Consider the following 26,598-nt stretch of genomic DNA (forward strand, 5'->3'; position numbering starts at 1 on the left):
TATACGTAGGAAATGAAGCAGCTTCTTTCCTGTTTTCACTTCAATTTTCCTAAAAAGAACTTGAAGTCAGTGATTCGAGAGGAGTTAATTCATGATTTTGTCGTAAGTAGGTCGTTTATCAAAGAATCAGTGGTAATTATAGGAGTTGAACCAATTTTTAATAGTACACATAAAATTTAGAGGGAATGAATGAGAGTTAATTAATTAAATATTTTAATTAATTAATTGACTTGGTCTCATAATAAAAAATGAGTAGAAAAAAAAAAAAAAATTATTCTCCATCTTAAACATATTTTATCCATTCTCTCTTCTTAGCCGTTAGATTTGTAATGAACGATAACGTAAATTTGCCTGAAATCCGACGTCAACTCTGCTCGCCAAACGCCACCACAGCTGACCGATGATGTTCGTGCCCTATCGACTCCCGCCAAATCCCGCTACCGGTTATCGCCGGTGACCGCTCCACATTTCCGGTATTCTTCCCCTTTTTCTCGAACAAACAAAAACTCAGACCCAAAACTCTTTTTCTCGAACTAAAAACAGTAAACAAAGATCTCTTTTCGTTGGTTACTTCCAGACTTCCGTCTTCTTCAACCTCTTTCCGATTCCATCATTTTCGGAGTTCGATTCACGCATCGAATTGGACGAGTAGAGTCTTGAGCTATTTCATTTCTCCGCTAATTCCATGCGAGCTGTCTGTTTCTATCGAAATCAAGGACAATGAGCGCTGTGAATATCACTAACGTTGCAGTTCTCGACAATCCATCGCCCTTCTCTACCCCTCTTCAGTTTGAGATCTCCTACGAGTGTTTGTCTCCTCTCAAATACGGTATTCCCTCGATCTACGTTTTGTCGCTTTTTATTTTCTCTGTGTTCAATCATTATTTCCCTTTCAATACTATTTCTATTAAGTTTCCATTAGGGTTTACTTTCTAGGTTTAAATCTGTTTCGAACTTCTTGTATAATTGACTGTCAATGCAAGCTGGTAAAAAGGTTAAACTTACAAACGAGTTTGTGGTTGCTAAAATGAATATAAATTTTTCAATGTTGCGTCATGTGTCCAAGGAATTTCTACTTACCGCGGACGAATTACTTGATGGACTGAAAAATGTGGTTTGATTGGAGAAGGCAGTTCAAGAGATCATTTATGAGAGAATGTGGCGTTAAAAAATTTGGGTTATGAAATTGTTCCTCGGTTTTTAGATCGACAATGAATAACATTCTCTTAATCTCTCTATTCGATTTGTCTAAGATGTTTGGGGTATTGTAGTTTTTGTTACCTCTTTATGGGAGCTCTAGTTTATAACATTTGGTGCAAACTATAAATGTTCTGGGACTGAATACTTGATATCGGCAAAATGGCTACTTAGCTTAGTTGACCTTCTTTTGGATGAGAGTGTCTTATTGTCGTCACCGTTCAAGTTTTTACTAACTTGTACCTGTAAGGTTGCAAAATTCTCAGCATACTTTCTGAACCTGTACCTGGAAATACATTTGGAAAGTGTAGGACCCTTGTTTTGTATGTTGTATTGTATATTATTCAGTATTCCATTGATTATCATATCAAGATTCCTAATGTTTTCCCTCTGCCTTGCCTTCGGTGCCACTCCATGTAAGATTGAAGATAGGTAATTGACGTTGTTAGCCCGATATAGGTTGATGGATAGGATATTGCAAAAGTTTAATTTATTGCATCTGTAGCGGAGTAATGGATGTCAGCCGAATATTTACCTGAGTTTATTTATATATCTTGGTCAATGGGATTTTTGTATTAGCATACCCAACAAATAATTTTGGCATATCCGGAGTATGATTAACTTTTGTGATGCTAGCAAAATTAGATATGCTGCAGTTGCTTTCTTGGTTTCAATTTAAAAAATTATTTTGAGAGGTTTATGATGAAACATAAAAAGTAATTGTTTGATGTGGGTATGGTTTTGTTATTGGATATTTAAAGGGCACCATTTTAGTCCTCCAACTTTTTACTTCATGTTGAACTTTAGATATCTCAGAAGAGACTGTGTCCTTTGGTTAGTCTATACTCCAGCAGCAAGGTCTATAATTGATTAGGCTCTTTGAGGTACTCGTGGTATATGTTGAAGAAAATTCTTGATGGTTGTAGCATAGAACTTTGATGGTAGGTGTTAACGGGAAGGCAGGGAACAGAATCACAATCACTCTATGTGGTATGATATGGAATAATGACTGAAGGTCAATGAAATCAATCACATTTTTTGCTTTGACCAACCCACACACTGTTTTTACGGCTTCAATGAATGATTTATTGAAGATGTTCTTACAGAAATTCAGATTTGCTTTTATTTTTAGGGAACCTGTTAAGAAACACAAGTTGTATACAGTATATTAAGTAAATGGAGAGAGCATTTATGCAAAGACAACCAATATATTTGGGACATATCATGTCAGACTAACAAAAAATAAAGTTCAGGCAATGTTTGATTGGTCAACACCCAATGCATGCTTCAATCCAGGATTTTATGGTTTTCCTTGCTAACAAGTTACCATTCGAAAGATTGTGGCTAGGTATAATTCTATAGCATGGCCATTAGAACAGGAACTAGATAGGGACTAGTTTAGATAGAATTACAGGGCCAAATTTTCTTTGAATCAAGCTCATGTTAGCCATGACATAAATACCAACATCAGTTTTGCAGGATTTCTTAGAAAAGTTTGTAATTGAAATGAATCCTTCTAGACTCTAGTTACGGGTTGATGGTGTGTCAAATCCAACCTTGGAATATTTTTGAGTTTCTTTCTTTCTGAAGCAGCCAAAGATCTCTACAAGCTTCTCTACACAAAATTCTAGCTTTATTTTTTCATTATTGTATTATTTATAATTCCATATCTTTTTCTACTGTATCGTGTTGTATGCCTCACAGTAAAAAGCCCCCGCTACATGTTTAAGCACCACATGACCTATTGCAATCGGATGTAATTGTTTCCTAAAAAAGGGAAAATTTGATTAAGCAAGAGCAACTAGATTCTATTGTATGATGAGACGTGGATATTTCTTTAAGATGTGTGAATTTGCAGTTTTTTCTATGACACCTTCGAGAAAAGTATATCCAATTGATGACTGAAAACGTTCACTCTGTTATTTAGAAGGAAATTTGAGTGTAAGTATTTAGTTTATTCTTAAGTGTGATACGCACTTTAGTTTATAAAAAAATGTTAGTTTTATTATTGAACTCTGTACTTGGGTAAAAATTTATCATATTACGTGTGACACCTATTGCATTTTTTTAGAAGTCTAGTCAATTATATTGGTGATCATTGGACTTGCAGTAGTACCCTTTTGACTGAATCTTTCTGTCCCGACTGTTTTCTCTTTCTGCTTCAGATTTGGAATGGAAGCTAATTTACGTAGGGTCTGCTGAGGTTGAGACTTATGATCAACTCTTGGAGTGTGTTCTTGTGGGTCCTGTCAATGTTGGCAATTATCGTTTTGTATTGCAGGTAAATTTCCTTGACCAATTTCTGTATTTTGTTAATACACCATCTTGTTTATAGAGATAACCTCGCTATCCCCTCCCATATGGATCATTCCCAGGCCGACCCTCCGGACCCATCCAAAATTCCTGAAGAAGATATCATTGGCGTAACTGTACTTCTGTTGACCTGCTCATATATGGGTCAGGAGTTTATCCGCGTTGGTTACTATGTAAACAATGATTATGATGACGAGCAGCTCAGAGAAGAACCTCCAACCAAAGTCTTGATCGATAGGGTTCAGAGAAACATTCTATCTGATAAACCCAGGGTTACAAAATTTCCCATTAATTTTTACCCTGAGACCAATGATAGTGGAGAGGAACCTCCTCCTAACGATCCTGTATTGGCTGAAACTGACGGTGACGATCAACTACCCGCTTCGCCTGAACATCCTTCAGACGAACAAATTCCTTAGATTTAGCTTTGTTGAAGGAACTTCCATCCCAACTAAATCATGGAAATTTCTGTCACGGTCGTCACTTGTTCTTAGAAATCATCATTGCTGGATTCTGGATGGTTTTAAGCTCCAGAAGCTGAGATATTTTTGAGCTTATGATGGTTGGAATGCAGTGTTCAACGTGTCTTCAACTCAGTTTGACTTGTATTTCTATGGTTTGTACTTGTACAAAGACAGTCCAAATTCATTATTTTGAAGTCCTTTTTTGATAGCTAAACAACTTTTGGTGTATTAGTTAAGTCAGATAAGCAATGATGGTGAGGGAATCACTGTGGTGTTAGAAGAGAGTGAAAGCCATGAAGAACTGTGAGATAGGAGTATGTTCATATGTGGAACCGTGTTGCATTGACGACAAGGAATCCGCCTTTCTCCAGATGTAAAATGGTAGTTCTGTGAATCTGATTCTAATTTGGATCTGTGCTATACACCTTGTGACATTTAGTTGATTGCAGTTTGTCCCATAGGCTCTCCAAAGAATGGTTATGTCTTAGTTGATTTGTGTCCTCCAAGTAGTCAGCAAACCATTCCCAGTAGTGGATAGGCTTCCAGCTTTTCCCTGCACAAGTCAAACAGGCCAGTTAAGCTAGGAAAATGGACAAGCCTGACCTGTTTACCAAACTTGCAAATCCACATAACATGGCTCCTAGTCTCCCTTTTTTCCTGCAAAAAGAGCACATAACTTCAGTATCCATCCCCTTTTTCGTAAACATTGCTTTTGGTAGGAATTGTATCGTTCAAAATCTTCCACAAACAATATCTTGGAATAGCATGAATGAGCACACATGACTTCCAAAATTGGTCTTTACTACAACAATGTCTTTGCTTCTCATTTTAGACGTAGGACTCCCAAGACATTTANACTTTTGGTGTATTAGTTAAGTCAGATAAGCAATGATGGTGAGGGAATCACTGTGGTGTTAGAAGAGAGTGAAAGCCATGAAGAACTGTGAGATAGGAGTATGTTCATATGTGGAACCGTGTTGCATTGACGACAAGGAATCCGCCTTTCTCCAGATGTAAAATGGTAGTTCTGTGAATCTGATTCTAATTTGGATCTGTGCTATACACCTTGTGACATTTAGTTGATTGCAGTTTGTCCCATAGGCTCTCCAAAGAATGGTTATGTCTTTAGTTGATTTGTGTCCTCCAAGTAGTCAGCAAACCATTCCCAGTAGTGGATAGGTTTCCAGCTTTCCCCTGCACAAGTCAAACAGGCCAGTTAAGCTAGGAAAATGGACAAGCCTGACCTGTTTACCAAACTTGCAAATCCACATAACATGGCTCCTAGTCTCCCTTTTTTCCTGCAAAAAGAGCACATAACTTCAGTATCCATCCCCTTTTTCGTAAACATTGCTTTTGGTAGGAATTGTATCGTTCAAAATCTTCCACAAACAATATCTTGGAATAGCATGAATGAGCACACGACTTCCAAAATTGGTCTTTACTACTACAATGTCTTTGCTTCTCATTTTAGACGTAGGACTCCCAAGACATTAATTTGGAATCTACATTTTAATTAACTCATTGTCCAAGTTCGTCCATATACTAGAAAACTTGCTATGGTTACCGTGAGTTTAGACTAAATATTCAAGCTAGTTGAACTATATTCAAATTGGTTAAGTTGCTTTAAGTTAATTGATTGAAAGATTAGATTAGTGCAATTGTTTCTTTCCATGTATGTACTCTATCAAGGTCTTCATCTTGGATGGACGATCTCCAATGAGGGAGACAAGAATTATGCTTTCATAGAGAAGCGACATTCCGAATCTTATAGGATTTGTCAGAATATGGTGTTACTACCACTCCTTAAGGTCAAGAACGGGAACAAACTGTCACTTTTCTTCTTCTAGTATTTAAAACTCTTTATTCTATAGTTGTGTGGGGTAGACTAATAACTAATATCTAAATCATAAACTACGTTTAGGAGGACTGGTTTAAGAGTGATTAGTTTCAATAATAGTTTATGTCCAGATTAGTTCAAGAACGAACAATGAATGAATATCACTTAAAAGATAGAAACTCTCGGTAATTCTACCTATCATTACTACTCGATTACACTTGAGATAAAAAATTTCAAGAGGTTCAACGATAATGATATCATGATTACATATGTTTTCATACGGAGTACTTATCAATTTTAGATCTTTTCTTTTGATGGATGCGAGATTATCTTAATAATGGAAGCTTTTTAGAAAATGNACTACTCGATTACACTTGAGATAAAAAATTTCAAGAGGTTCAACGATAATGATATCATGCTTACATATGTTTTCATACGGAGTACTTATCAATTTAGATCTTTTCTTTTGGTGGATGCGAGATTATCTTAATAATGGAAGCTTTTTTAGAAAATGGTCAAGAAAAGAGAAAAGATTGAGAATCACATTCTTTGATTGGGTGGAAGCCAATTAAGTAATTGTGATATAAGTTTGATATGAATGAGATGATGCTTACATTCTGATGTGTAATACTGTGTTGCACTTGAGCTGTTCATGGATGGTGGTGACATAGGGATAGGAAAGGACAGATCCCTTATTAAAGAGGGAAATCAGTTACTATTGAAATTGCAGCCAGAAAGAAGTCCAAATCCATGGACGATGTCTTTGCTTTAAGAGAACAAAAATATGTTAAGGGTAAGGATAAGGAACACCCAATCAGCACTCACAATGATTCTTATCATCTATTCTTCTCCCTTCTATGCTCTGCCCTTTTCAACTTTTAAACCTCCAAAAATTACTCGAGAGCTATGAGTAGAGCTAGTGAAATTTTGTTACTATAGAAGTTCATCGCTAGCTGATATTTTATGAGAAATGTTTCGGTTCTTTTTCCAACCGATGTGAGATCTCACAAAAACTATTTCTTGAGTACACTATCTGAGACCCGAAATTCAAATATTCGTTGATTAATATATGACATGGGAAAAAGAGGGCATTACNACTCACAATGATTCTTATCATCTATTCTTCTCCCTTCTATGCTCTGCCCTTTTCAACTTTTAAACCTCCAAAAATTACTCGAGAGCTATGGTAGGGCTAGTGAAAATTTGTTACTACAGAAGTTCATCGCTAGTTGATATTTTATGAGAAATGTTTCGGTTCTTTTTCTAACCGATGTGAGATCTCACAAAAACTATTTCTTGAGTACACTATCTAAGACCCGGAATTCAAATATTCGTTGATTAATATATGATATGGGAAAAAGAGGGGCATTGCCCAAATGGGGAATAGTTTTGACTTTGAACCAAAGGTTATTCTACACCCAAAAGGGATATATCTAAGGACACCCTGCCCTACCCACTTGGGGTCACATCATGACTATGACACAACCTCCATTTCTTCTTGTCCTTCATCACTCTACCCTTAAACCCATTTCTTTCCTTACCCTAAATTTGAAAATTTTATGAACTAAGCTGATCCTTATGTTCTTCATATCAATGAAGTTGGAAGCTCTAAGATCTAAACTCACAGTGTTTAGCCTATTTCTATGTGGTCTTTCCTACAATGGAACAATTCTCAATATCCCAATGACACAAAACGTCTGGAGGGGAAGTGAGAAATGGAAGGAATATGAGTCAAACATCCCCCACCCATTTTTTTGAATGTCATCAAGAATGGGATAAGCTTTTAGTGGTGGGGGATTTTCTAATTTCTCTTCCCTGTCTCCATGATTGATTCCTTTCCATTGTAGCCACATTTCAAATCATTTGAGATCCAACCTCTTTTTTTTTAANGAACTAAGCTGATCCTTATGTTCTTCATATCAATGAAGTTGGAAGCTCTAAGATCTAAATTCACAGTGTTTAGCCTATTTCTATGTGGTCTTTCCTCCNTTTTTTTTTTTTTTTTTTTTTTTTTTTTTTTTTTTTGCATAACTAAACCCATTTTGTTAGATTTTTTTTTTAAAAAGTTTGAATGATTTCATGGAAGAAAATGAGAACGATTGTGTATAGGATTAAATGTATTTTGTTGTATTGAATACTATCACTGATATCTAACATCACACCGCATAGAAAATGTTGGTCCCTACACCTCATTANACTGATATCTAACATCACACCGCATAGAAAATGTGGGTCCCTACAGCTCATCAGAATGAAATATCGAACCGATACGTCTATAAAAGTAAAGGTCAGGATGAACAGAGAAAAAGTGAGAAAGATTATAACATCAAAAAAGAAAAAAGTAAAGACGAGAATTGTAATTTAATGGAGAAGTTTTCTANCATCAAAAAAGAAAAAAGTAAAGACGAGAATCGTAATTTAATGGAGAAGTTTTCCAATTTGAACGTGTTAACAAATTTGAAACTAACCGAAAATAGGTAGAAAAAGGCATAAAAAAGAGGTAAAAAAAGTGTGTAAGCAGAATATATGGTGGTGTTTAAAGTGGGTGTTGGGTACGGCTGCAAAAGGGTGAGTCCAAAGCCATAGCCTTTCCTATAAATGGAGACATTCATTCCTTCATTCATTCATTCATTGNGTCCAAAGCCATAGCCTTTCCTATAAATGGAGACATTCATTCATTCATTCATCGAGTCATTCATCTGTATACAAAGTAAGGTGTTGTAATAATCTGTTTCTGAGCTTATTGATTTGCTTGTGATATGTATGTATGTATGGTATGTGTTGTTGCTGACAGAAGATAGAGAGCACAGATGATGAAATGCATTTGGGTATTAATTAATGGCATCTCACTCCTTTGTGCTCTCTATGCTTCTGTCATCACCTTCTCTTTCTTTTTCTCTGTTTTCTTGCATTCCCTTCAATTCCTGGAACACCTTTTAGTTTATATCTTCTTCACTTCGTTTTATACGTTCATTTTCTTCGTTAATATATAAACTAAATTAGTATGTACTCACACTAACACTGTCTAATTTCTTCTGATTAACCAAAACCACTCGAGAATGGATGTTCATGGGGGACATGGATGGGGAAGTCTACCTCGTCCATGTCCCCATCTCCTTTCTCAACTTTATTTTTTCAGGGATTGGAGCGGAGATTTCTGACGAGGATGTGCTACCTCGGGTTATCCAATTTCTTTTTTCATTTTTAATATTTTTTTAAAAAGTATTTTTGTTTAAAAAGAATCATCTTTTAATATAAATCTATTAAAAAAAAGATAAAATGTTAATATTATAGCGTAGTTTTGCATACTTGAACCAATATATACATGAAGTGGGGGATATGATAGTTATTTGGATAGGACGAGAAAAATAATCCTATTCCATCTAGGAATTCTTAAATCTTTGCAAAGCTCGATCGGGGTAGTTAAATATAGAGAGAGACATCGAGGAATGAAGGACGGGTTTGAATACCTTTCCAATTATTATAATGATTTTGAAAGAGGAAAAAGAAAAACATTATTAAATCATTCCACAAATAAATCAAAATAATAATGATAATAATAATAGAAGGAAGGGAAATATATAAGGCCATTATTATGTACACTATACTACGCAAAAAGCGAAGTAATAAATTTGCCCTTATTTGTTGTAACTTCATTATTGGTGGTTTGTTGATTCTTATTAGTTAGCAGCAGCTTCCCCCTACTGGTGGGTGAGAGAGTGGCGAAAATGGCAGCGGTGACCATAACAACACTTCTCACCGCTCAGTACCATCCGACAAATCTGTGTCTTGTAACGTGGGTGTCTTATGACCGGCCGCAGCTCTTCAACCCCGTGGGCAAATCGGCAATGCTCCCCGTAAGGGCACCCCCCGCTCTCCTCCCATTTCTTGCACACCTCCGTCTTCTCCATCCCCTGCTTGTACACCTCCAACTCCACCGGACCACACACCCGCCGCTGTCCGATACTATTATTATTAATTACGTTTTTTAAATAATACATAATTTCAAACAAATAAACATAAAAGTTGAGAAATTCTACCGATTGGATGTTGAGTGGAGCGGCGGCGGCGGCGGAGGCTGCTGCAGAGCGGACGGAGATGCTTTTGGGAAGAGAGGTCCGGCGGCGATTGTTCCTTCCCTCCAACTGGTTGTTGTATTTTCTTATAACACTCGTCGGACTTATAATTTCATAACCAACTTCCTCCCCGTTTTGCCCTTCTCCAATCAGAGATCGGAGATGGGAATTCGGAATCGCAACGAGATCATCAACCGCCGTCTTCGACGAAAGAATCTTAATGAGCTCGGCGTTGGCCAATTGGAGCTGCGCATTCTCCCGTCGAAGACAATCTACATCGTCGGTGACTTGACGGAGGCGGCGGAGGCAGAGATCATGGCGTTGACAAAGCTCACGGTGCTCCAATATAAGCCGGGCCTGGAAAAGGAGATCGTCGGTCGTGGAAGTGGGAGCGGCGGTGCAGGGGTTGTTGAAGTCGTCGTCAGCGGAGGAGGAGGAGGAGGAGGAGGAGGGCGTGAATGAAAGAGAGGATGATGATAACAATGGAGGGAAAATGGAGTGGTACATTGAAACGAAATGCAGGCTGCAGAGATTCTCCGGTTGGGGCGAGTTTGGAGAGGCTTCGGCGGTTGAAGAAAGAGTGGAGGGCAATGGCGGGCACATGTCGTCTTCCATTGGAACCCAATGGAGGTTAGACAAGAATGTTCATGATTTATATAGCAAACCCAACACACGTGTGTATGTATATGTATATGTATATGTATATGTATATGTATATGTATATGTATATATTATGGTGAAGGGAGAGTTGTTAGGGAAAAGGGCTTTGGTGTTTTGGCGTGGCGTTGAAGCATGTGAGAAGTTGGAGAAGATGGGAGTTGTTAATCAGAAGATTGGTAATATGTGTAAGGGTTTTTTGTTTGATTAAGCAAATGGTGAATGATGATTGTGGCGTTTGGTTTCAATATCTAAATCTGAAATGAAGAAAGGAAAGGAAAGGAAAGGAAAGGAAGAGAGGGTTGGATGTGTAGTGATAATCATTTCGAAGTTGGGACAAATGGTTTGCTTATTTGTCACAACTTTAACTAACTTGGATGGCCCTCATATGTTGTTGGTGCATGTTCTTCAATTCTAATGTACTTCTATTCCTCATTTTCATTTATTTATATATATTCTCTCAATCCCGGGCCCCAACCCATTTAGCTAATAACGAGAAATTTTTTTCTTCTCCTTCTCCATTCCTCCTTTAGATGGAGATTCTATGCCCCGTTTAGACTCGAGTTTTGCAAGTTTATAACAGCCCATATTCTGCTCTTTGGAGGTTTAAAATGGTATACTAGGAAGAGATTTACATATCCTTATAACAAATGTTTCGTTCTCCTCTCCAATCTAGATAAGATCTCACAATCCATCCCTTTTGGGAGCACAATGTCCTTGTTAGCTCCCTACCCTATGAGGACGTTGGACCCTAGGGGGGTTGGTTGAGGAAAGAAAGAAGCGTGGTAGGCTCATAGGTGGGCCCATAACCCACACGCACACCGAGTGATGTGCCAGCAAGGACGCTAACCCTCAATGGAGGGGTGAATTGTGAGATCTCATCAATTGAAGAGAGAAACAAAACATTCCTTATAAGGGCATAGAAACCTCTCTCTAGCAAACGCGTTTTGAAAATCGTGAAGCTGACAGTGATATATAACGAGNGAAAGGAAAGGAAGAGAGGGTTGGATGTGTAGTGATAATCATTTCGAAGTTGGGACAAATGGTTTGCTTATTTGTCACAACTTTAACTAACTTGGATGGCCCTCATATGTTGTTGGTGCATGTTCTTCAATTCTAATGTACTTCTATTCCTCATTTTCATTTATTTATATATATTCTCTCAATCCCGGGCCCCAACCCATTTAGCTAATAACGAGAAATTTTTTTCTTCTCCTTCTCCATTCCTCCTTTAGATGGAGATTCTATGCCCCGTTTAGACTCGAGTTTTGCAAGTTTATAACAGCCCATATTCTGCTCTTTGGAGGTTTAAAATGGTATACTAGGAAGAGATTTACATATCCTTATAACAAATGTTTCGTTCTCCTCTCCAATCTAGATAAGATCTCACAATCCATCCCTTTTGGGAGCACAATGTCCTTGTTAGCTCCCTACCCTATGAGGACGTTGGACCCTAGGGGGGTTGGTTGAGGAAAGAAAGAAGCGTGGTAGGCTCATAGGTGGGCCCATAACCCACACGCACACCGAGTGATGTGCCAGCAAGGACGCTAACCCTCAATGGAGGGGTGAATTGTGAGATCTCATCAGTTGAAGAGAGAAACAAAACATTTCTTATAAGGGCATAGAAACCTCTCTCTAGCAAACGCGTTTTGAAAATCATGAAGCTGACAGTGATATATAACGGGTCAAAACAGACAATATCTGTCGGTGAACTTAGACCGTTAGACCGTTACATCTCTACTTGGGTGTGTTAAGTAAAAAACATTTACGCACATATCATAGACAAAAGAGCTATGTATTATTTACCTAACTAACCAGTAGGTGACATATATGGTTGACTAAGAGTTCAGAAGTAAAAAATTAAAAAAAAAAAATGTTTGAAGGTGAAAGAGATTCAATTTCATGTATTTGTGTGTATACAAAGAAGACAGTGCTATACAAACGATCCGTATTGTTTAATTAGCCTATGCACCACACCCATACAAGCAATGCTGTGCCATGGAAGCCTCCAAAGCAACAATATACATATATGCAAGCCACTTATTTCCCCTCAGTTTCACTTTCAATTTCCTGCATTGACAAACAAGAATTTGAATCGGTGGACAGGAGGAGAAATCTACCGTTGCTTCGGTCGTCCCCCTCGTTCCCGGTCTGTCGTTCGACATCCTCTTGATTGACCACAAATGTGCCATTCGTTGGAGGTTGGGTATTAGTAGCAAGCATCTCCAACTCTCTAAAGTATGCATACGGTCCCCAACCTACAAGCCACAATCAGTAAAAACATTCCATGGTTTAGATATGACTGACGAGCGAGCTGCAACGCGCACACATCGACGATTTTGGGGTCAAAACCATACCTTGAGAGTTGTACGGAGGAGGAAAGAACTGCAAGTAGCAGAAGGTAGATATGACCAGCCCTGCAAAAGTAGAGCTCTTTATAACTATTTATCGTAATGTACACGATGCGAATGCGACGAGACGACAAAGAAAAATGTACGTACCGAGCAGACCTCCAGCAAATACATCCTGCCAATGGTGCCAGTAGTCGTCCACCCGAGATATGCCAACGAGAGCTGCGAAAAGCAAGGGAAGAAAAACAATGCAGAGTTTTGCAATGTGGCCTCGCTGGTCGAATGCTTTTATTTTCCCTGATAAATACAATGACAGGAAACCGAGACCAGCAAAAGACACTGCATCGAGTCGAAAGATACCGTTCCCGGTATCGAAAATCGTGTCGTTATTGTATCTTGCTAGGGATGGCTTACTTTTCAACTTAGAAGGGAAAGAATAACATTTTGTAACTTACATGAAGTATGCCCACTTGGAAAGCTCTTATGCCCTTCCTTGATAACATGCTCATCGCCATGACATACAACATTGCCTAGTTTATCATAAACCTGAGAAACAAGATATCAGTATGCAACATCAAGCCAAGCAAGATGTGTATAGAAACGTTAAGTTTAGGAAACACACATCTTTCCCGTCGGGAAAACAACGCCAAAAGAAGTTCGGTCGAGGTCGTCCCACCGCAATTTTTATCGCATCGGTAATGACTGCTGTTACTAAGACAGAGTATAAGAGACCTGCACGGTTTGCTAGTTTACATCAGCTATGTAACAGCCCAAGCCCACAGCTAACAGATATTGTCCTCTTCGAGCTTTCCCTCAAAGTTTTTAAAACGCGTCTACTAGGGAGAGATTTCTACACCCTTATAAAAAATGTTTTGTTCTCCTCTCCGACCGATGTGGGATCTCACAATCCATCCCCCTTCAAAGCTCAGCGTCCTTGCTGGCACTCGTTTCTCTCTCCAATCGATGTGGACAAAGGAAATAATGAGGAACGTATCTCACCTAGTATGGCGTGATGAAGATCATAGACATCCTTTCTACGCCAATATACGAACAGAAAAACTGCTATTGGCAGAAGAACTGCATAGATCTAACCATCCACATGTAGAAAAGAAAAGGAAATGCGTTCACATAAGTGTCCATTCCAGCTTATATCTAAAGGTTTTCATAGACAAGAAAAACACAAGCAAACCTACGTGTACAGCCCAGAAAGGAACAGTATTATCTTTAAAGGGAAATTTGAGATCAGTCATCATGTCCTTCCCAACATAGCGATAAAATGGATGGGAAAGATTTAGGATGAACTCAATCAGCACAAGAAGAAGAAATATAAACCAATCGTGCATGTGTATCCTCGCAACGGTGACTCCATCGGACCTTAACGTGTGTGAACCAAGCTGCACTTCCCTCATTCTGTTGTTCTGTGCAAGCACAAAAACAGAAAAACAATGAAACTAGAACAAAAAAATAAATATAACCGCTCAAGCCCACTGCTGCAAATATTGTCTACTTTGGCTGTTACGTATTGCCGTCGGTCTCACAATTTGAAAATGTGTCTACTAGGGAGAGGCTTCCACACCCTTATAAAGAAATGCTTCATTCCCCTCTCCAACTAATGTGGGATCTCACAATCCACCGTCCGGTGCCTAGCTTTGATACCATTTGTAACAGCCTACGCTCACCACTAGCAGATATTGCCCGTTTTGGCCTGTATCACGGTCAGCTTCACGGTTTTAAAACGCGTCTACTAGAGAGAGGTTTCCACACCCTTGTAAAGGAAAGCTTCGTTCCTCTCTCCAACCAATGAGGGATCTTATAAGTAGCATGGCAGTGCATTCCATTGTAAAATATGATTATGGAAAGAAGAAAAATCATGAGCGAATATTCTCGAACCAGCATTAATCAGATCACTAATGAGATATCAGTAATCTAATGCAAAGAAACAAAAGAAAAAGGGAGAGAGAAGAACAAAGCATAAAAGATGATACCTTTTGCTGCTCTTGATTATGGTGATCTATCAATGGGAAATTAATGGGTGGAATGCTCCCGCTAGTTATGGAGGAAAGCTGTGGGCTTCTTTGTGATGCAACCTAAATAACCCCAACAAAACCTTCAGGGGAAAAGTATTATTAAGAGCTCCAGAATATCTACAACTATAAGCTATCTTGCTAGAATCCCAAAAGAGAGCATAACCAGTCTCTAACAAAACCCCATTACTTTCGATTCGTCGTTTTGTCGTTTCATCGTTTCGTTATATCTGAAACAAAGAAAAGCTTAACAACCAAGTGAATGGTATCATACATTCAAAGCTTCTGCAGCTCCTAAAGCTCTCACAGACATTTATTCAAACAGTTGGTCAGCATCTGAACAAAAACCATTTTTCCCAAAACAATTCAAGAAAAAATCTCAATCTATGCCAAAAAGAAGAACACATTTCAATTTCAAATCTAATCAACATGAAAACGCATTGGACAGATCAATCATTCACAGAGTTAAAGCAATTAAAATTTCCTTGAAATTTAGCAACCGGGTAACCCACTAACCTGAAACCTGCCGCCGAAAATCTTAAAACAAAAAAGAGATCCACCAACATTCCTCCACGGCATTGTATCAACGAAATCATAAGCAGGGGAAATCCCAAAATGAGAGGTGGTTACAAGATCTCACACATCAAAACAAAGCAAAGAAGTAAATATTTTATATACCGTAGGAAGAAGCCTCGCCTTTCTTATCAGAGTCCCAAGGCTTTGAAAATACCCACGAGGAAAGAGGCAAGAAGAAGAAAGCCACTGGCCCCTCGAAAGGCGACAACCGGCTGAAAAGTAAACGACGAATTTACTATGCAAAAGATTCAACCCAAAAAAAAAANAAAAAAAAAAAAAAAAGAAGAAGAAATTAACGGGTTCCAAAAGTTGATCACATTCGCGAAGCGTTTGATTGAAGAACTGGATCCGGTGGGAAGAGATACTTTGTGGCCTTCTTCTGGCCCGTCTCCTCCTCCTCCATCTAACAAAATTACCTTAACTGTTTCAATCGATGGGACGTTCAGCTTTCCCCGATTATTATAGAGACACCCACGAGGTGCCTAACTTTTTATGGTTTCTCTTTTTCAAGAAAGAAACAAATTGTTCAAATTAGAAGTTGGTTAAATTGATGTCCTATGTTGTCCCTAATACGTTAGGTATGTTATCCACAATGTTTTTAATACATACTCATTATTGTATTACCTAAAGATCATATATACATATTTTTTAATCAAGCCATTACATAAAATGGAATATCGATGTAACAATTCATGTTTAGGATTTGGAATTCATATTCAGCATCTAAGGATCTCGACATTCTCATGTGATATGGTCACATTACCTATTTCCTCGTTTCTTAAAAGTGAAGACTATCTCTATATACCAACACGAGTTCAACATGTTTCATCCTCACCCACTTTCATGTCATGAAAATTTTTAAAAGATCACGTGACATAAAATAGTTCTAAGTAAAAATATGTTTAGCCACGTAGTTTCTGTTATTGAGCCACCGAAGAAAATGTGCACCTTCTTGGTATAGTAATAATTTTTTAGTTATTTTATTTTTAGGAGGGCTCTAATTCCAATATAATTTTACTTAAAAAAAATAAATTGACGAATCAAAATTAAAACAAAACAAAAAAAATATTATTTATTTACAATAGCATTATTTATATCCGATCAAACCACTTTACAGCATTTCTTTATATGATATTTAATGTTCTTCCAACACGACCATTTCTTTTTTATTATAAAAACATGTCAACTTGGAATTAAATTAATTATAGATTGTTGTAGAGGTGAGTGTGAAAGCAAAAAAACAAGCCGTGCATGAACAAGACACAATATTTAATTTAGGAAACGACCAACTGAAATTTAGTCCAATTCAAGCTCAATCTCTACATGCATACATTTGATGTAGACTAAATATCAAGGCACTTTAATTTGAAACAAGGAAACGTAGGGGCAAATTTTCATAGTTTCATTATAGACTAGAAGTTCAACCAGATCGAGTAATTAACGTATGATCCACTGAGTATGCTCAAATTGACGACGACTATGCGATTTATGGTTTGGATTGGATCATCTGCAGCTGCGACATCGCATCGGACAGAATGTTCGTCGTGGCTTGAGCTTTACTTTGCAACTGAGAAGGAACCAGGGGAGGAGGAGGAGGAGGCTGAGATTTGTATATTAAGGTTCTTTCTGGATCGTCGTTGTCGTCATCATCGTCGTCGTCATCGTTGCATTCATTATGAGTACAAGCAACTTCAGATGCAGCGGGTGCAGCATCATTAGAAATGTTTACTGGCTGCTGCTGAACTTCATCAGCAGACTTAATAGCCATTGCTCCAAACATTTGTGTGCGTGGCTCTGGCGTCACCTCCTTGTAAGCTACTTGAGGAAGAGAATGACTTAAGCTCCCAGTTGCAGCATTGTGCAAGTCCCACTGCGCAGGCAGGTTGGAAGGGGCTGAAACCTGTGTCTGCCCGACAGGTAAAAAGTAGAGAGGATATATATGGCTTGGCATTGGCTGGTAATGCACAAACTGAGGCTGCTGGACTGGATAGTAAGAAGGCATTGGATACACGGCAGGAAGCTGGCAGCTATCTACCAGTGTGGCTGCTTCAACAAACTGCAATGCCTGCTGCTGAAAACAGTTTGGTCGGGAAGCTAGTGCATACCCTGAAAAGCCAATGGGGTTCTGGGGATAAACTCCAGAGCCATGGAAATTACTCTGAACTGGATTCTCGCTGTAAAGATTACAAATTCTTTTGGCAATTAGAACACTGCAATGTCAGAGCTCAAGATAAAAGGATAATATGATCTTGAAACTGATCTGTATGATTTTTGGAGAAATTAAGGTTTAGATTCTATATCCAAAAATTGTAGAGATGATGTTTAAGTAAATTGAAATGAGCAAAAACAAAAGTCAAAGGTACCTCGAGAGGGTTGCGACGGAATCAGAAGTTGTCGGCAGCTTAACAGTATTATCCAGAGAACTGAGTCCAAAATCCGAAGAAGACGATGATTCAAAAGAAGAACTGGTTTCCAAAAGCATGGATTCGGCCAAAGAAACACCGCCATTACCCAAATCTGCAACAACCTTAGCTTCATTCTCTCCGATCAACGCATCCCCATCAAACCCCACCAAGAAATCGCGCCCCTTCTGCGAAATCTTCGCGCTCTTAAGCGCATCGACGAACCAGGCCTCAGTCTTGGGATGATGAATAACATTACGGGTCTTCTCCGGCTCGGGGAACAAGATGAAGAGCCTAATGCGAGAGGAAGTGGAAGAGGAGAGGTGGAGGTGCCGGCAGAGCATGAGCTGAAGATCGTCATCGGAGGAGAGGGAGATAAGAGAGTCGAGGGCGGAGTAAGGGAGCTGATACTTGAGGGAAAAGGGCGGTTTAATGGGGAGAATTGTGAGGAGATGAGAAATGAAGGAGGAGAGGGTGTTGACGGTGGTTGGGTCGACGGAGATTATGCGGGTTTCGCCGCCCAAATAGGAGAGGGACTTGGTGCGGGGGCGTGGGGTTATATGGCCGCCGTAGCTGCACATCAAACGGAGCTTCGTGGGGGCGGCGGTGATGGCGGGTTGTGGCGGGGACTGTGGGTCCATTTGGGTTTTGAGATCGGTGGAGCGTACGGGAAGATACTTAAAATGTAACAATATTTAAAATAAAAAATAAAAAATTCAAGCCAGTTGACACGTGTAATTTACCCTTAAATTGTTTGTAGATCTCGCCCGCGCCCAACTGTTCACTGCGTTCACATCTTAATTTCATCAAATTCGCAGCCTCCGTCGCCGGTCCATTGGCGGGCTTTTCTTCTTCTGTTTTCGCCATTTCGTTACTGTAAGTTCCACCATACGTACAGTTCTTATTTTTGTTAATCTCCGCTCCAAATCGTAAGCGTAACGTTTTTTTTTTTTTGTCTTCCTCGTGCTGGCTAACCCAGTGACGCCCTGAAAACTCGAAAGAGAGTTATGGCAGCAGCGTCTTTTAAGTGGATACTTCAATTACACAAGGACGTTCCCAGAGCCGCAAGATTCTACTCAGAGGGCTTGGACTTTACTGTTCATGTCTGCACTCTTCGTTGGGCGGAGCTTCAGTCCGGGCCTCTCAAACTCGCTCTCATGCAATCCAAGTAATTGCGCTATTTTTTTATTCTCTACGAAATCATTAATCCTTGCATTTTATGTGTTCTGTTGATCTGTTTACACCAAAACGATTGTGCCATAGTTAGGTGTCTTGTATGTGTTTGATGTAGTGCCTGCGAGAAATTAAGAATGAAAAACGGTCAAATACTATAAGCCAAGCGTCGTTTGTAAGTGGTTGTATTCGTATAGAGGTTCATCGGGGCAATGGGTAATGAGCTTGGTATATAAATGATTCAATTTCATATAATTGATTACAGAAGATATATGGTCTTAACTCGTAGGAAAGAATGAACCACGGAGAAATGGTAGGAAGTTCTATTGTTCGGGGAGGATATTGGAAGTTTATGACGAGTACAACTTACATTGTTAACTCGGTTCTTTGCACGTGGATTGATGGACATTTCATGAAAATTTGGTGTTTGTTGAAGGCATTCTCTTGAAGTACTAGTTCTTAAATTGTTTCCCTTTAGAGTTGGCCGTGATTGAGAGGTATTGTAACAGCCTACCCCACCGCTAACAGATATTGTCCTCTTTGGGCTTTCTCTTGTGGGCTTCCCCTCAAGGTTGGAAAACGCGTCCACTAGGGAGAGGTTTCAACACCTTTATAAGCAATGTTTCGATCCCTTCTTCAACCGATGTGGGATCTCACTGGTATTGAGTGTTTAAATCGCTGCATGGGCTTACTTTGTCCTTAATATGAATTATCAAAGCAAGCAAGTTGAGCCGTATTTTGAGATAAATATTTTGTTCCCCTAGTTTGATATAAAAACTTGAGGTTTTAATTTCACATATTTAGATGCTTTGGCCTTGATTGGATGCTTTATCTGCTAACTTGGGGTCACAGTGACCATATTGTGCAACAGAAGGGATATTCTTCGCTGCTATCATTCACGGTGACAGATATTAACAGCACGGTAACCAAATTAATGGCAATGGGAGCTGAATTAGATGGTCCAATAAAGTATGAAATACACGGAAAGGTATAAACTCGCCACCCCACTCTCTTGAATCATAAATGATTAAGGCTTTTAAAGCTTTAATTGCTTGTTTCAGGTTGCATCCATGCGATGTATTGACGGTCATATGTTGGGCCTTTATGAACCAGCATAAGAGCTCAGAATTAACGTTCTTAAATACTAGCAACATATGGAGGTAGCAGTGTGCTTATGGTTTCTTCAGTTCCACCAAAGGCAAGGAGAAGACATGGGATATCACATTTTCCTTCGGATTTCCTTGAATAATTTAATTAGAGCTGTACGCAGTTTGTAAAGCGTAGGGCCTGAAGACATTAAGAAAATGTTCAATTGTAGGTTTGGAAGGACTAGGGAGCTTCTTAAATCATCTTGGTATTTACCAGTCAATAAGATGGGATACTTCTTGTTATCCATATCTCCAAGAATCGACAGGAAATCATTTTTTGATACTTTTGGCTGGACATCTGCTCGTTTCTGCCTGCTTGTAGAGTTTTCATCTTGTACCTGTGTGTCAAAACAATTAGTTTTGACTTCAAAACCTTATCTTATATGGTCACTTTTTGGTCTGTTATATAGCTACTAATTCAAATTTCAATGTCACGGAGAAGGTTCTGAGGAGAAATTTTACTGCTAAAGAATATAACTTAGTTTCTATGAGAAGGCCAGGCTTATGCAATTGCATGCTGCCATTGCTTTATAGGTGGATTCTCCTGATATCCTTACCTGGTTAATCTGAAGTGGGTATACATATTTGCATGGAAAAAATGGTGTAGCCCCAACCTCCTTGACTGAAAATCTAAACCTTGATGCTGTTTCTACATTCACAACTCTTCTTGTCTGAACATCTTTCAGGTTGTAACTGTGCCCAACGGATACTCGGCTGAGCGAATTTTCTGTAAAGAGAATTGAACCCATTGTTTCATGTTTCAAAATTGCGCTCGTAAGCTAGAACATTTATAATAGAAGACATTGTTGCAGGGTATTGCAAATATTGCATTCTCAAGGCTTGTAGATTCAAAGGGATCCCCGGAGATATAAAGTTTCATCTAATTGCCCCTGCTGCAACCTCATCATTGGTTTGAGGCACTGAATTCAAGGTAAATACCTAAAAGATTCGTAAAAATGTCATGTTTTAGCGTTCAATATCAAAATAGTTGGACAACATTAGAAAAGATATTATGTATCAGTTTTCAATATTTCAATATGTATGGAGAGTTTGAATCCTTGAAGCATAACTGGCCAAGCCAATTACTTCATTTTTAAGATCTATTCATGTTCAATTCCTGCAGAATGAATGGATGACTATGGTATGAAAGCTTTACCAGTCCATGAGTATCAAAACCAAAAGCCAAGCTCGGAAGCTCTCCTGCGTATGTATAAGCAAGAAAGGAGATAGCCCATTTTGCAGTTTTCCTTTTCCAAATAGCTACAGAAGTGAAGAAAAAATGAACTTGTTTATGAGTCCGGTGGGCTCTTTTTATAGAAGTGGGGTAAAGTTCAGGCTTGTGAACTTACAGAGCAACGTTGGCACCTTCATTATGTGCTGCAATGGCCATGTAATCACTGAAAACAAGAAGATCAGAACAATCAACTTCTAAAAGTACGTCCTTCTGAAGAAATGGAAGAATCTCCTTCCTGAAGTTGACTAGAATAATCTGCATATTAATTTTGAACAAGGTCATCATAGCCAGAACAGAAAACCAGGTATTATTTCCTCACTTACATCTCTTTCGGAAGCTTGTAAAAGCAAAATATCTAAAAAAAAATCTCCCTTGGATTTACACTAATTTCTCTCTCGTTAACCATCCAAGCCCATCGCTAGCAGATATTGTCTGCTTTGGCTCATTACGTATCACCGTCAGCTTCACGGTTATAAAACACGTCTGTTAGGGAGAGTGTTCCACACCTTTAAAAGGAATGTTTCGTTCTCTCTCCAACCGATATGGGATCTCACACACTCTCTCTCGGGTACTTGGCTTTGTTATTGTTCAGAGAGCTTGGATAAAGAGAGGCTGTGACACTGGGGCTGGCTCGAGCAAAAGGAAGGAGCTGGTCACGAAGGACAAGGTCATTCTCCAATCTGTTCTTCATTGTATCAGAGATGAGCAGATTTGCATGGGACCAATTTCAAACATCTCCCCTTCATTTCCCTCCATATCCCAAATTTTGTTATTTCTCTGCTCTTTCTTTTTATGATGTTTTGGTGTAGGTGATTCTGAAACTGTGATATATAATAGGGTCTTTTCGCATTCTCGACTTGATTTTGATTCTTGGGATGAGTGTACGACGGTAAGCAGCTTCCCATACTTAACCGTTGAGTTTAAAACAATGTGTATTTAAAAAAAAAAAAACAATCTTTTACCAAATAAATAATTTTATTGAAAAAAAGTTATAATTGAGATTTTAAAGGTCGATATCAATAGAAATGACCATATCTCAATTTTGTGAAAATATAAATATACTATTTTATCACATAATCTCATTTATTAAATGTCTTCAACATTTATATATAAAATTATATCAACCATTTATTAAAAAAGTCAGGATTAAAATAGTAATTTTTTTAAGTGTAAAGACTAAAATGAATGGTACAAAAAAAATAAAAAAAGAAAAAAGAAAAAATAGCTATAAATTTAAAGTTGTTGACGATTTAAAGAAAAAGTCAACCAAATATAAAATTAATTATGTATTTAAAGTAGTAAAAGTTTAGATTATGTTAAATTAAAGGTAATGATAAAAGTGAATTAAAAAAAATAATAAAAGAAAAAAAAGTGCAGTTTTGTCTCCACATGAGAAAATATTAATTTCTTGGGAAACCACGAAGATCCAAAAAACTGAATCAGACTGGAGAGTTGAGATCCAGCAGAGCTTTGCCGCTGCTTTTTCCTCTCTTCTTCAATTCAATTCATTTCATTTCATTTCATTTCATATCATTTTCGACGTAATGAAGATGGACTTCCAGAATAAACAATGGTTTTCTCATTGAGTTGAGATAGTATGTGACCCGATTCTGCAAAACCATTTCCATGGACGTGGAAAGATCGTCGTTGTGCAATTGCGTCGTTAACTTTTTGCTGGAGGAGAACTATGTGTTGACAGCATTTGAGCTCCTCCACGAGCTTCTCGACGATGGCCGGGATGCGCAGGCCATTCGCCTCAAGGCCTTCTTCTCCGATCCTGTTCACTTCCCTCCTGATCAAATCTCCCGCTTCAATTCTCCTCGAGGTTCTTATTTTCCCCTCCTCTATCATGTTGATTTCCTGATATCTTATTTTCCTTGTATGCATTTATTCTGCTTCTATTTTTTCCGTCCGGGAACAGAAATTAGGGGAATGTGGTTTGTACTTGATTTCTACTATTTTCAAATTTTCTTCAAGTAGAGCGGTTCTATAATTCGCTCTCAATCTTAAGTTCCACAGCTCCAAATCTTTCTGTGTCGTCAATCTCAATTCCATAGCCTGCATTGACGTAAAACATTGGTTTTATTTGCTTTTTGAATTCCCATAACTTGTTTAACCGATACAAATTGTGGCCGGGATCTTCCCAATTTTCAATTGCAGCTTTTGGCCTGAACAATAGGCTTTTACAAGATTCTACATTATCCTTAAACCTGACATCATGATTTTTATTTTCAATAAATGGAGGAAATGAATCGTAATAATATCAGCAAACTATTGGCCTTTATCTAGAAGAGCATATAGTTATCTGTCTTTTTAGTGGTTAATAGTTTTTTTTTTTCATTGTCTTGCTTAAATTTGATCGCATGTGTCGCTTATAGCTTATGCTGAAGGTTTGATACAGGAGTTCTAATTGTCTTGCTATGTAACTTAGTGGATAGACATCAGGGTTGAGAAAACTAGTTGAATACCCACGGATGTTGGATAATGCGATAGAAGTTGGAAAAATATAGCAAGATAGATAGAAGCAGAAAAAATAAGCTCAAATATACAATAATTCGATTATGACCTTAGACAACTCAAAATCCAATTCATATGCCAATGGAGAAACGGTCGCAGATCAACACATTCCTCCCATCGGACAAGTCTTTGTTTTGGGCGGTATAGTTGGAAATTAATCTTGTAATATTTAAGGATGACCGTAAAGAAGAGTTTGAGAATTGAGAAACCATTTGGTAATTTTACTTATTTTTCTTTATTGCCAACTAGAGGATTTTTATGTAATCCCTGCGACTTCTTTTTGGGTTGAGACCTTGTCTCCCAGTATATTTTTGTTGTCTTGCTTCTTTAATGAAGTTATATATATATCACACATACACATATATATAATGTCGATTTTTCTTCTCTATGTTTGGTTTAGAAGAAATTTGTAGAAGAAATTAAACTTTTCTGCTTTCTTTACATTCTATGACTAATTTTTGTAAGAATCATGATATTGTTGTTTAATCGTGTTCCTGGATGTAATGTCCCTTTTCTCTCTTTCCTATTTGAGGGCAGTTGCAGAGCCTCAAACTTTGTTGGAGGAGAAAGAAGCAATAGCAGAAAAGTTAGCTATCAGCAAGTATGAGCTGCGCTTAGCTCAAGAAGACATTTCAAAGTTGAAGATCGAATTGCAGAAAAAGAAGGAGGCCCGTTCAGTTGTGTTGAGTGGTAATATATATATATCTATAATATATCATATATATATATATATATATATATATATATATATATATATATATGTATGTATGTATACATTTGCATCAATCTGATTGCATTTGATTATTTCTATTAAAACTAAGGCTGAAAAACGGCTGAACAATGGGGGAAATTGTTGCAAAGACTGCAGTGTCCATCTAAAATAATCTTTGGAATCCTAATACTTTCAGCGTTTCAGATATTGAAGGTCTGCTTCCCAAAAGATTAGTGGGTTTGGAAGTAAAGGTAGAAAGTGCTAGTGCAGCAGTCAGTCATGGCCCCACCTTCTTTGCTCGATACAATTGCAGTGTCAACAGGAATTAGGTTTTTGAATACTGACCCAATCTCAATGAAAAGAGCAAAAACATGTGCAACTACATCAAAAATCTCTATTTCTGAAGTAAACTCTAATCGCTCTCACTCCACACTCATGGCTTTTTTTTATCAACTGGGGTGATTGGTATCCTTGTGGATGCCTCAAATCCTTGCTTTATGATTTCAATCAAGGAAAGTAAGATTCTTCAGAAACATGAAAAGAACTCGTGCCAAAATGTTTATAGGCCATATGACAATAAGCATAATATTTGAATAATTTCTTGTCTGCAATGTATGGATATTATTTGATTGGTCAATGCTTATCTTCTATTATCTGATTCCTGAAGTTATTTCTCTCGATTGATTTAGTAGATACAAAGGCTGATTCTACAATTAGTGGTCGGCAAGAGGCTTATGAAGAAAAGAGGGATGGCTTCTCTGATCTGGGTCCACTTAAAGGCAATGAACGTCAAGATCTTAATCGTGCTGTGAAGGAATATCTGCTTATAGCAGGTTATCGACTTACTGCAATGACATTTTATGAGGAGGTATGCACCATGGAAGATTATGGACCTTTTGTTGTTGTGTTGTTCTTTGAGTTAGTTGTTGTATAGTATGCACCAATTTCCTAGAAGAGAGGAGCTAGAAACCTTATTTCGTTTCCATCTGTAAAAAAGATTATCTTAAATCTTTGGTTTCCATCTGTAAAAAAGATGATCTTAAATTTAATGACTTAATAGGTAATTCATGACCTTTGAGAAGATGACTCCTAAGATGGTTCAAGCTGTTTAATGTTAGAGACAACTGGTTTGAGTAGAAAGCAAGGAATACTCATGTTTCTACCAGAATTATAGGAAAATTTCGTTGGATGATCACATCATTTTCTTAATATTCACAAACATGTTAATAATTGCAAAAATAGTGTGTGTGTATATATACATATATATTTAAAAATAAACTCATCAATAACCAACTAAGTTGATTAATTTTTTTTTGTTTATTCCAACTTTTTACGGCAATCTTTGGTTTGTGACTTGAATGTTGATTGAGATGATTATCATAATCAATCATTAATGTATGGGTATTATAATTTTTTGTCATATTCTAGTATGTTTTCTGTACTTGACCTTTATTTTCGTTTCTTCTAGGGGACTTGTTTTTTTCCTTTTTCCTAACTTGATTTAAAAAAAAAGAAAATGTTGAGTCTGCCTTAAAGAGCAGGTTTATGGTTGCATGTAATGTGCTTCAGACTGCACATAGGCATCAATTGGCGTTTTAAATTATATATTAAGCTTTTTCTATGCAGGTTACAGATCAAAACCTTGACGTTTGGCCTAACTCACCTGCATCTGTATCAGATGCCCTGCGTCACTACTATTATCAATATTTATCCTCCACCACGGAAGCTGCTGAGGTAGTTCCTGGTCCAAGTGTGTGCAAGTTGCCCTCATGTTCATTTTAAAGACGGTTCCGATAAATATTAATATTGCTCCATCAAAGAAATAATTGAAGTTAGACGCTACCAAAAAATATTAATACCCCATTGTCTTAGTAAGCTTTTTTTCCCTATTGGTTGTTTGAATTTTTTTTTTTTTGG

At 37.9% G+C, this 26,598-nt stretch overlaps 6 protein-coding genes across 20 annotated transcripts in view; 3 read left to right on the top strand and 3 right to left on the bottom strand.

Annotated features, from left to right (window-relative positions):
• The first annotated feature begins 343 nt into the window (after nt 1–343).
• Nucleotides 344–4,432, top strand: LOC111788566 (histone chaperone ASF1B-like). 2 transcript variants are annotated; one of them, XM_023668948.1, is made up of 4 exons: nt 345–473; nt 578–829; nt 3,363–3,478; nt 3,573–4,432. In XM_023668948.1, exons 2-4 carry the CDS (start codon nt 721–723, stop codon nt 3,927–3,929), a joined length of 582 nt encoding a protein of 193 aa, XP_023524716.1. In that variant the 5' UTR covers nt 345–473; nt 578–720; the 3' UTR covers nt 3,930–4,432. The 2 variants fall into 2 exon arrangements, with proteins under 2 accessions (XP_023524708.1, XP_023524716.1); XM_023668940.1 differs by having other exon boundaries at nt 344–829.
• A 4,936-nt stretch (nt 4,433–9,368) lies between these two features.
• On the bottom strand, nt 9,369–10,839 carry LOC111810274 (zinc finger CCCH domain-containing protein 14-like). Its single transcript, XM_023696937.1, has 2 exons — nt 9,852–10,839; nt 9,369–9,767 (listed from the first exon to the last, which is right to left on the bottom strand). Exons 1-2 carry the CDS (start codon nt 10,500–10,502, stop codon nt 9,513–9,515), a joined length of 906 nt encoding a protein of 301 aa, XP_023552705.1. The 5' UTR covers nt 10,503–10,839; the 3' UTR covers nt 9,369–9,512.
• A 1,579-nt stretch (nt 10,840–12,418) lies between these two features.
• LOC111798169 (putative lipid phosphate phosphatase 3, chloroplastic) lies at nt 12,419–15,920 on the bottom strand. 7 transcript variants are annotated; one of them, XM_023681196.1, is made up of 11 exons: nt 15,793–15,919; nt 15,598–15,707; nt 15,436–15,442; nt 14,881–14,982; nt 14,089–14,313; nt 13,895–13,982; nt 13,518–13,627; nt 13,351–13,441; nt 13,046–13,234; nt 12,902–12,961; nt 12,419–12,802 (listed from the first exon to the last, which is right to left on the bottom strand). In XM_023681196.1, the coding sequence occupies exons 5-11, from the start codon at nt 14,302–14,304 to the stop codon at nt 12,585–12,587; spliced, it is 972 nt and encodes a 323-aa protein (XP_023536964.1). In that variant the 5' UTR covers nt 14,305–14,313; nt 14,881–14,982; nt 15,436–15,442; nt 15,598–15,707; nt 15,793–15,919; the 3' UTR covers nt 12,419–12,584. The 7 variants fall into 7 exon arrangements, with proteins under 7 accessions (XP_023536964.1, XP_023536958.1, XP_023536951.1 ...); XM_023681190.1 differs by having other exon boundaries at nt 14,881–15,002; XM_023681183.1 differs by lacking the exon at nt 15,436–15,442 and having other exon boundaries at nt 14,881–15,002.
• A 956-nt stretch (nt 15,921–16,876) lies between these two features.
• On the bottom strand, nt 16,877–18,576 carry LOC111798160. The gene is made up of 2 exons (XM_023681163.1): nt 17,859–18,576; nt 16,877–17,669 (listed from the first exon to the last, which is right to left on the bottom strand). The coding sequence occupies exons 1-2, from the start codon at nt 18,536–18,538 to the stop codon at nt 16,982–16,984; spliced, it is 1,368 nt and encodes a 455-aa protein (XP_023536931.1). The 5' UTR covers nt 18,539–18,576; the 3' UTR covers nt 16,877–16,981.
• Nucleotides 18,577–18,663: 87 nt separating this feature from the next.
• On the top strand, nt 18,664–22,308 carry LOC111798215. Of its 3 annotated transcripts, XM_023681247.1 has the most exons (8): nt 18,664–18,773; nt 18,877–19,065; nt 19,923–20,058; nt 20,132–20,819; nt 20,905–20,947; nt 21,031–21,149; nt 21,342–21,756; nt 22,045–22,308. In XM_023681247.1, the coding sequence occupies exons 2-4, from the start codon at nt 18,905–18,907 to the stop codon at nt 20,186–20,188; spliced, it is 354 nt and encodes a 117-aa protein (XP_023537015.1). In that variant the 5' UTR covers nt 18,664–18,773; nt 18,877–18,904; the 3' UTR covers nt 20,189–20,819; nt 20,905–20,947; nt 21,031–21,149; nt 21,342–21,756; nt 22,045–22,308. The 3 variants fall into 3 exon arrangements, with proteins under 3 accessions (XP_023537015.1, XP_023537006.1, XP_023536997.1); XM_023681238.1 differs by having other exon boundaries at nt 20,132–20,947; XM_023681229.1 differs by having other exon boundaries at nt 20,132–21,149.
• Nucleotides 22,309–22,877: 569 nt separating this feature from the next.
• Nucleotides 22,878–26,598, top strand: part of LOC111806369 (lisH domain and HEAT repeat-containing protein KIAA1468 homolog) — an 11,541-nt gene continuing 7,820 nt past the window's right edge. For 4 of the 6 annotated variants that reach the window (XR_002816796.1, XR_002816797.1, XM_023691660.1 and 1 more), the window contains exons 1-4: nt 22,878–23,277; nt 24,507–24,659; nt 25,371–25,549; nt 26,308–26,415. Coding sequence is in view for 4 of the 6 variants with exons in the window: in XM_023691660.1 (XP_023547428.1) it covers nt 23,079–23,277; nt 24,507–24,659; nt 25,371–25,549; nt 26,308–26,415 (639 nt within the window). In the remaining 2 variants the exon portion in view is untranslated. Of the gene's footprint in view, nt 23,278–24,506; nt 24,660–24,885; nt 25,011–25,370; nt 25,550–26,307; nt 26,416–26,598 lie in introns of those variants that run through there. The other 2 variants (XM_023691682.1, XM_023691688.1) reach the window with 2 other exon arrangements.

Source organism: Cucurbita pepo, chromosome LG01 (genome assembly GCF_002806865.2).
Source record: "Cucurbita pepo subsp. pepo cultivar mu-cu-16 chromosome LG01, ASM280686v2, whole genome shotgun sequence".
NCBI classification, from domain to species: Eukaryota; Viridiplantae; Streptophyta; class Magnoliopsida; order Cucurbitales; family Cucurbitaceae; genus Cucurbita; species Cucurbita pepo.

What these genes read in the sequence shown, in the direction of transcription:
- LOC111798169 (XM_023681173.1), bottom strand. Translation starts at nt 15,498, where the DNA reads ATGCCGTGGAGGAATGTTGGTGGATCTCTTTTTTGTTTTAAGATTTTC. An exon ending in TCTTCATCACGCCATACTAG is followed by an intron (nt 13,628 to 13,894) that starts GTGAGATACGTT and finishes CAAACCGTGCAG; the next exon opens with GTCTCTTATACTCTGTCTTA. An exon ending in ATTTGCTGGAGGTCTGCTCG is followed by an intron (nt 12,962 to 13,045) that starts GTACGTACATTT and finishes CTACTTTTGCAG; the next exon opens with GGCTGGTCATATCTACCTTC.
- LOC111810274 (XM_023696937.1), bottom strand. Translation starts at nt 10,502, where the DNA reads ATGGAAGACGACATGTGCCCGCCATTGCCCTCCACTCTTTCTTCAACC. An exon ending in CTCCACTCAACATCCAATCG is followed by an intron (nt 9,768 to 9,851) that starts GTAGAATTTCTC and finishes AGTATCGGACAG; the next exon opens with CGGCGGGTGTGTGGTCCGGT.
- LOC111798160 (XM_023681163.1), bottom strand. Translation starts at nt 18,538, where the DNA reads ATGGACCCACAGTCCCCGCCACAACCCGCCATCACCGCCGCCCCCACG. An exon ending in TCCGTCGCAACCCTCTCGAG is followed by an intron (nt 17,670 to 17,858) that starts GTACCTTTGACT and finishes TAATCTTTACAG; the next exon opens with CGAGAATCCAGTTCAGAGTA.
- LOC111798215 (XM_023681229.1), top strand. Translation starts at nt 18,905, where the DNA reads ATGGCAGCAGCGTCTTTTAAGTGGATACTTCAATTACACAAGGACGTT. An exon ending in CTCGCTCTCATGCAATCCAA is followed by an intron (nt 19,066 to 19,922) that starts GTAATTGCGCTA and finishes TTGGGGTCACAG; the next exon opens with TGACCATATTGTGCAACAGA. An exon ending in AGTATGAAATACACGGAAAG is followed by an intron (nt 20,059 to 20,131) that starts GTATAAACTCGC and finishes TGCTTGTTTCAG; the next exon opens with GTTGCATCCATGCGATGTAT.
- LOC111788566 (XM_023668940.1), top strand. Translation starts at nt 721, where the DNA reads ATGAGCGCTGTGAATATCACTAACGTTGCAGTTCTCGACAATCCATCG. An exon ending in TTTGTCTCCTCTCAAATACG is followed by an intron (nt 830 to 3,362) that starts GTATTCCCTCGA and finishes TTTCTGCTTCAG; the next exon opens with ATTTGGAATGGAAGCTAATT. An exon ending in ATTATCGTTTTGTATTGCAG is followed by an intron (nt 3,479 to 3,572) that starts GTAAATTTCCTT and finishes GATCATTCCCAG; the next exon opens with GCCGACCCTCCGGACCCATC.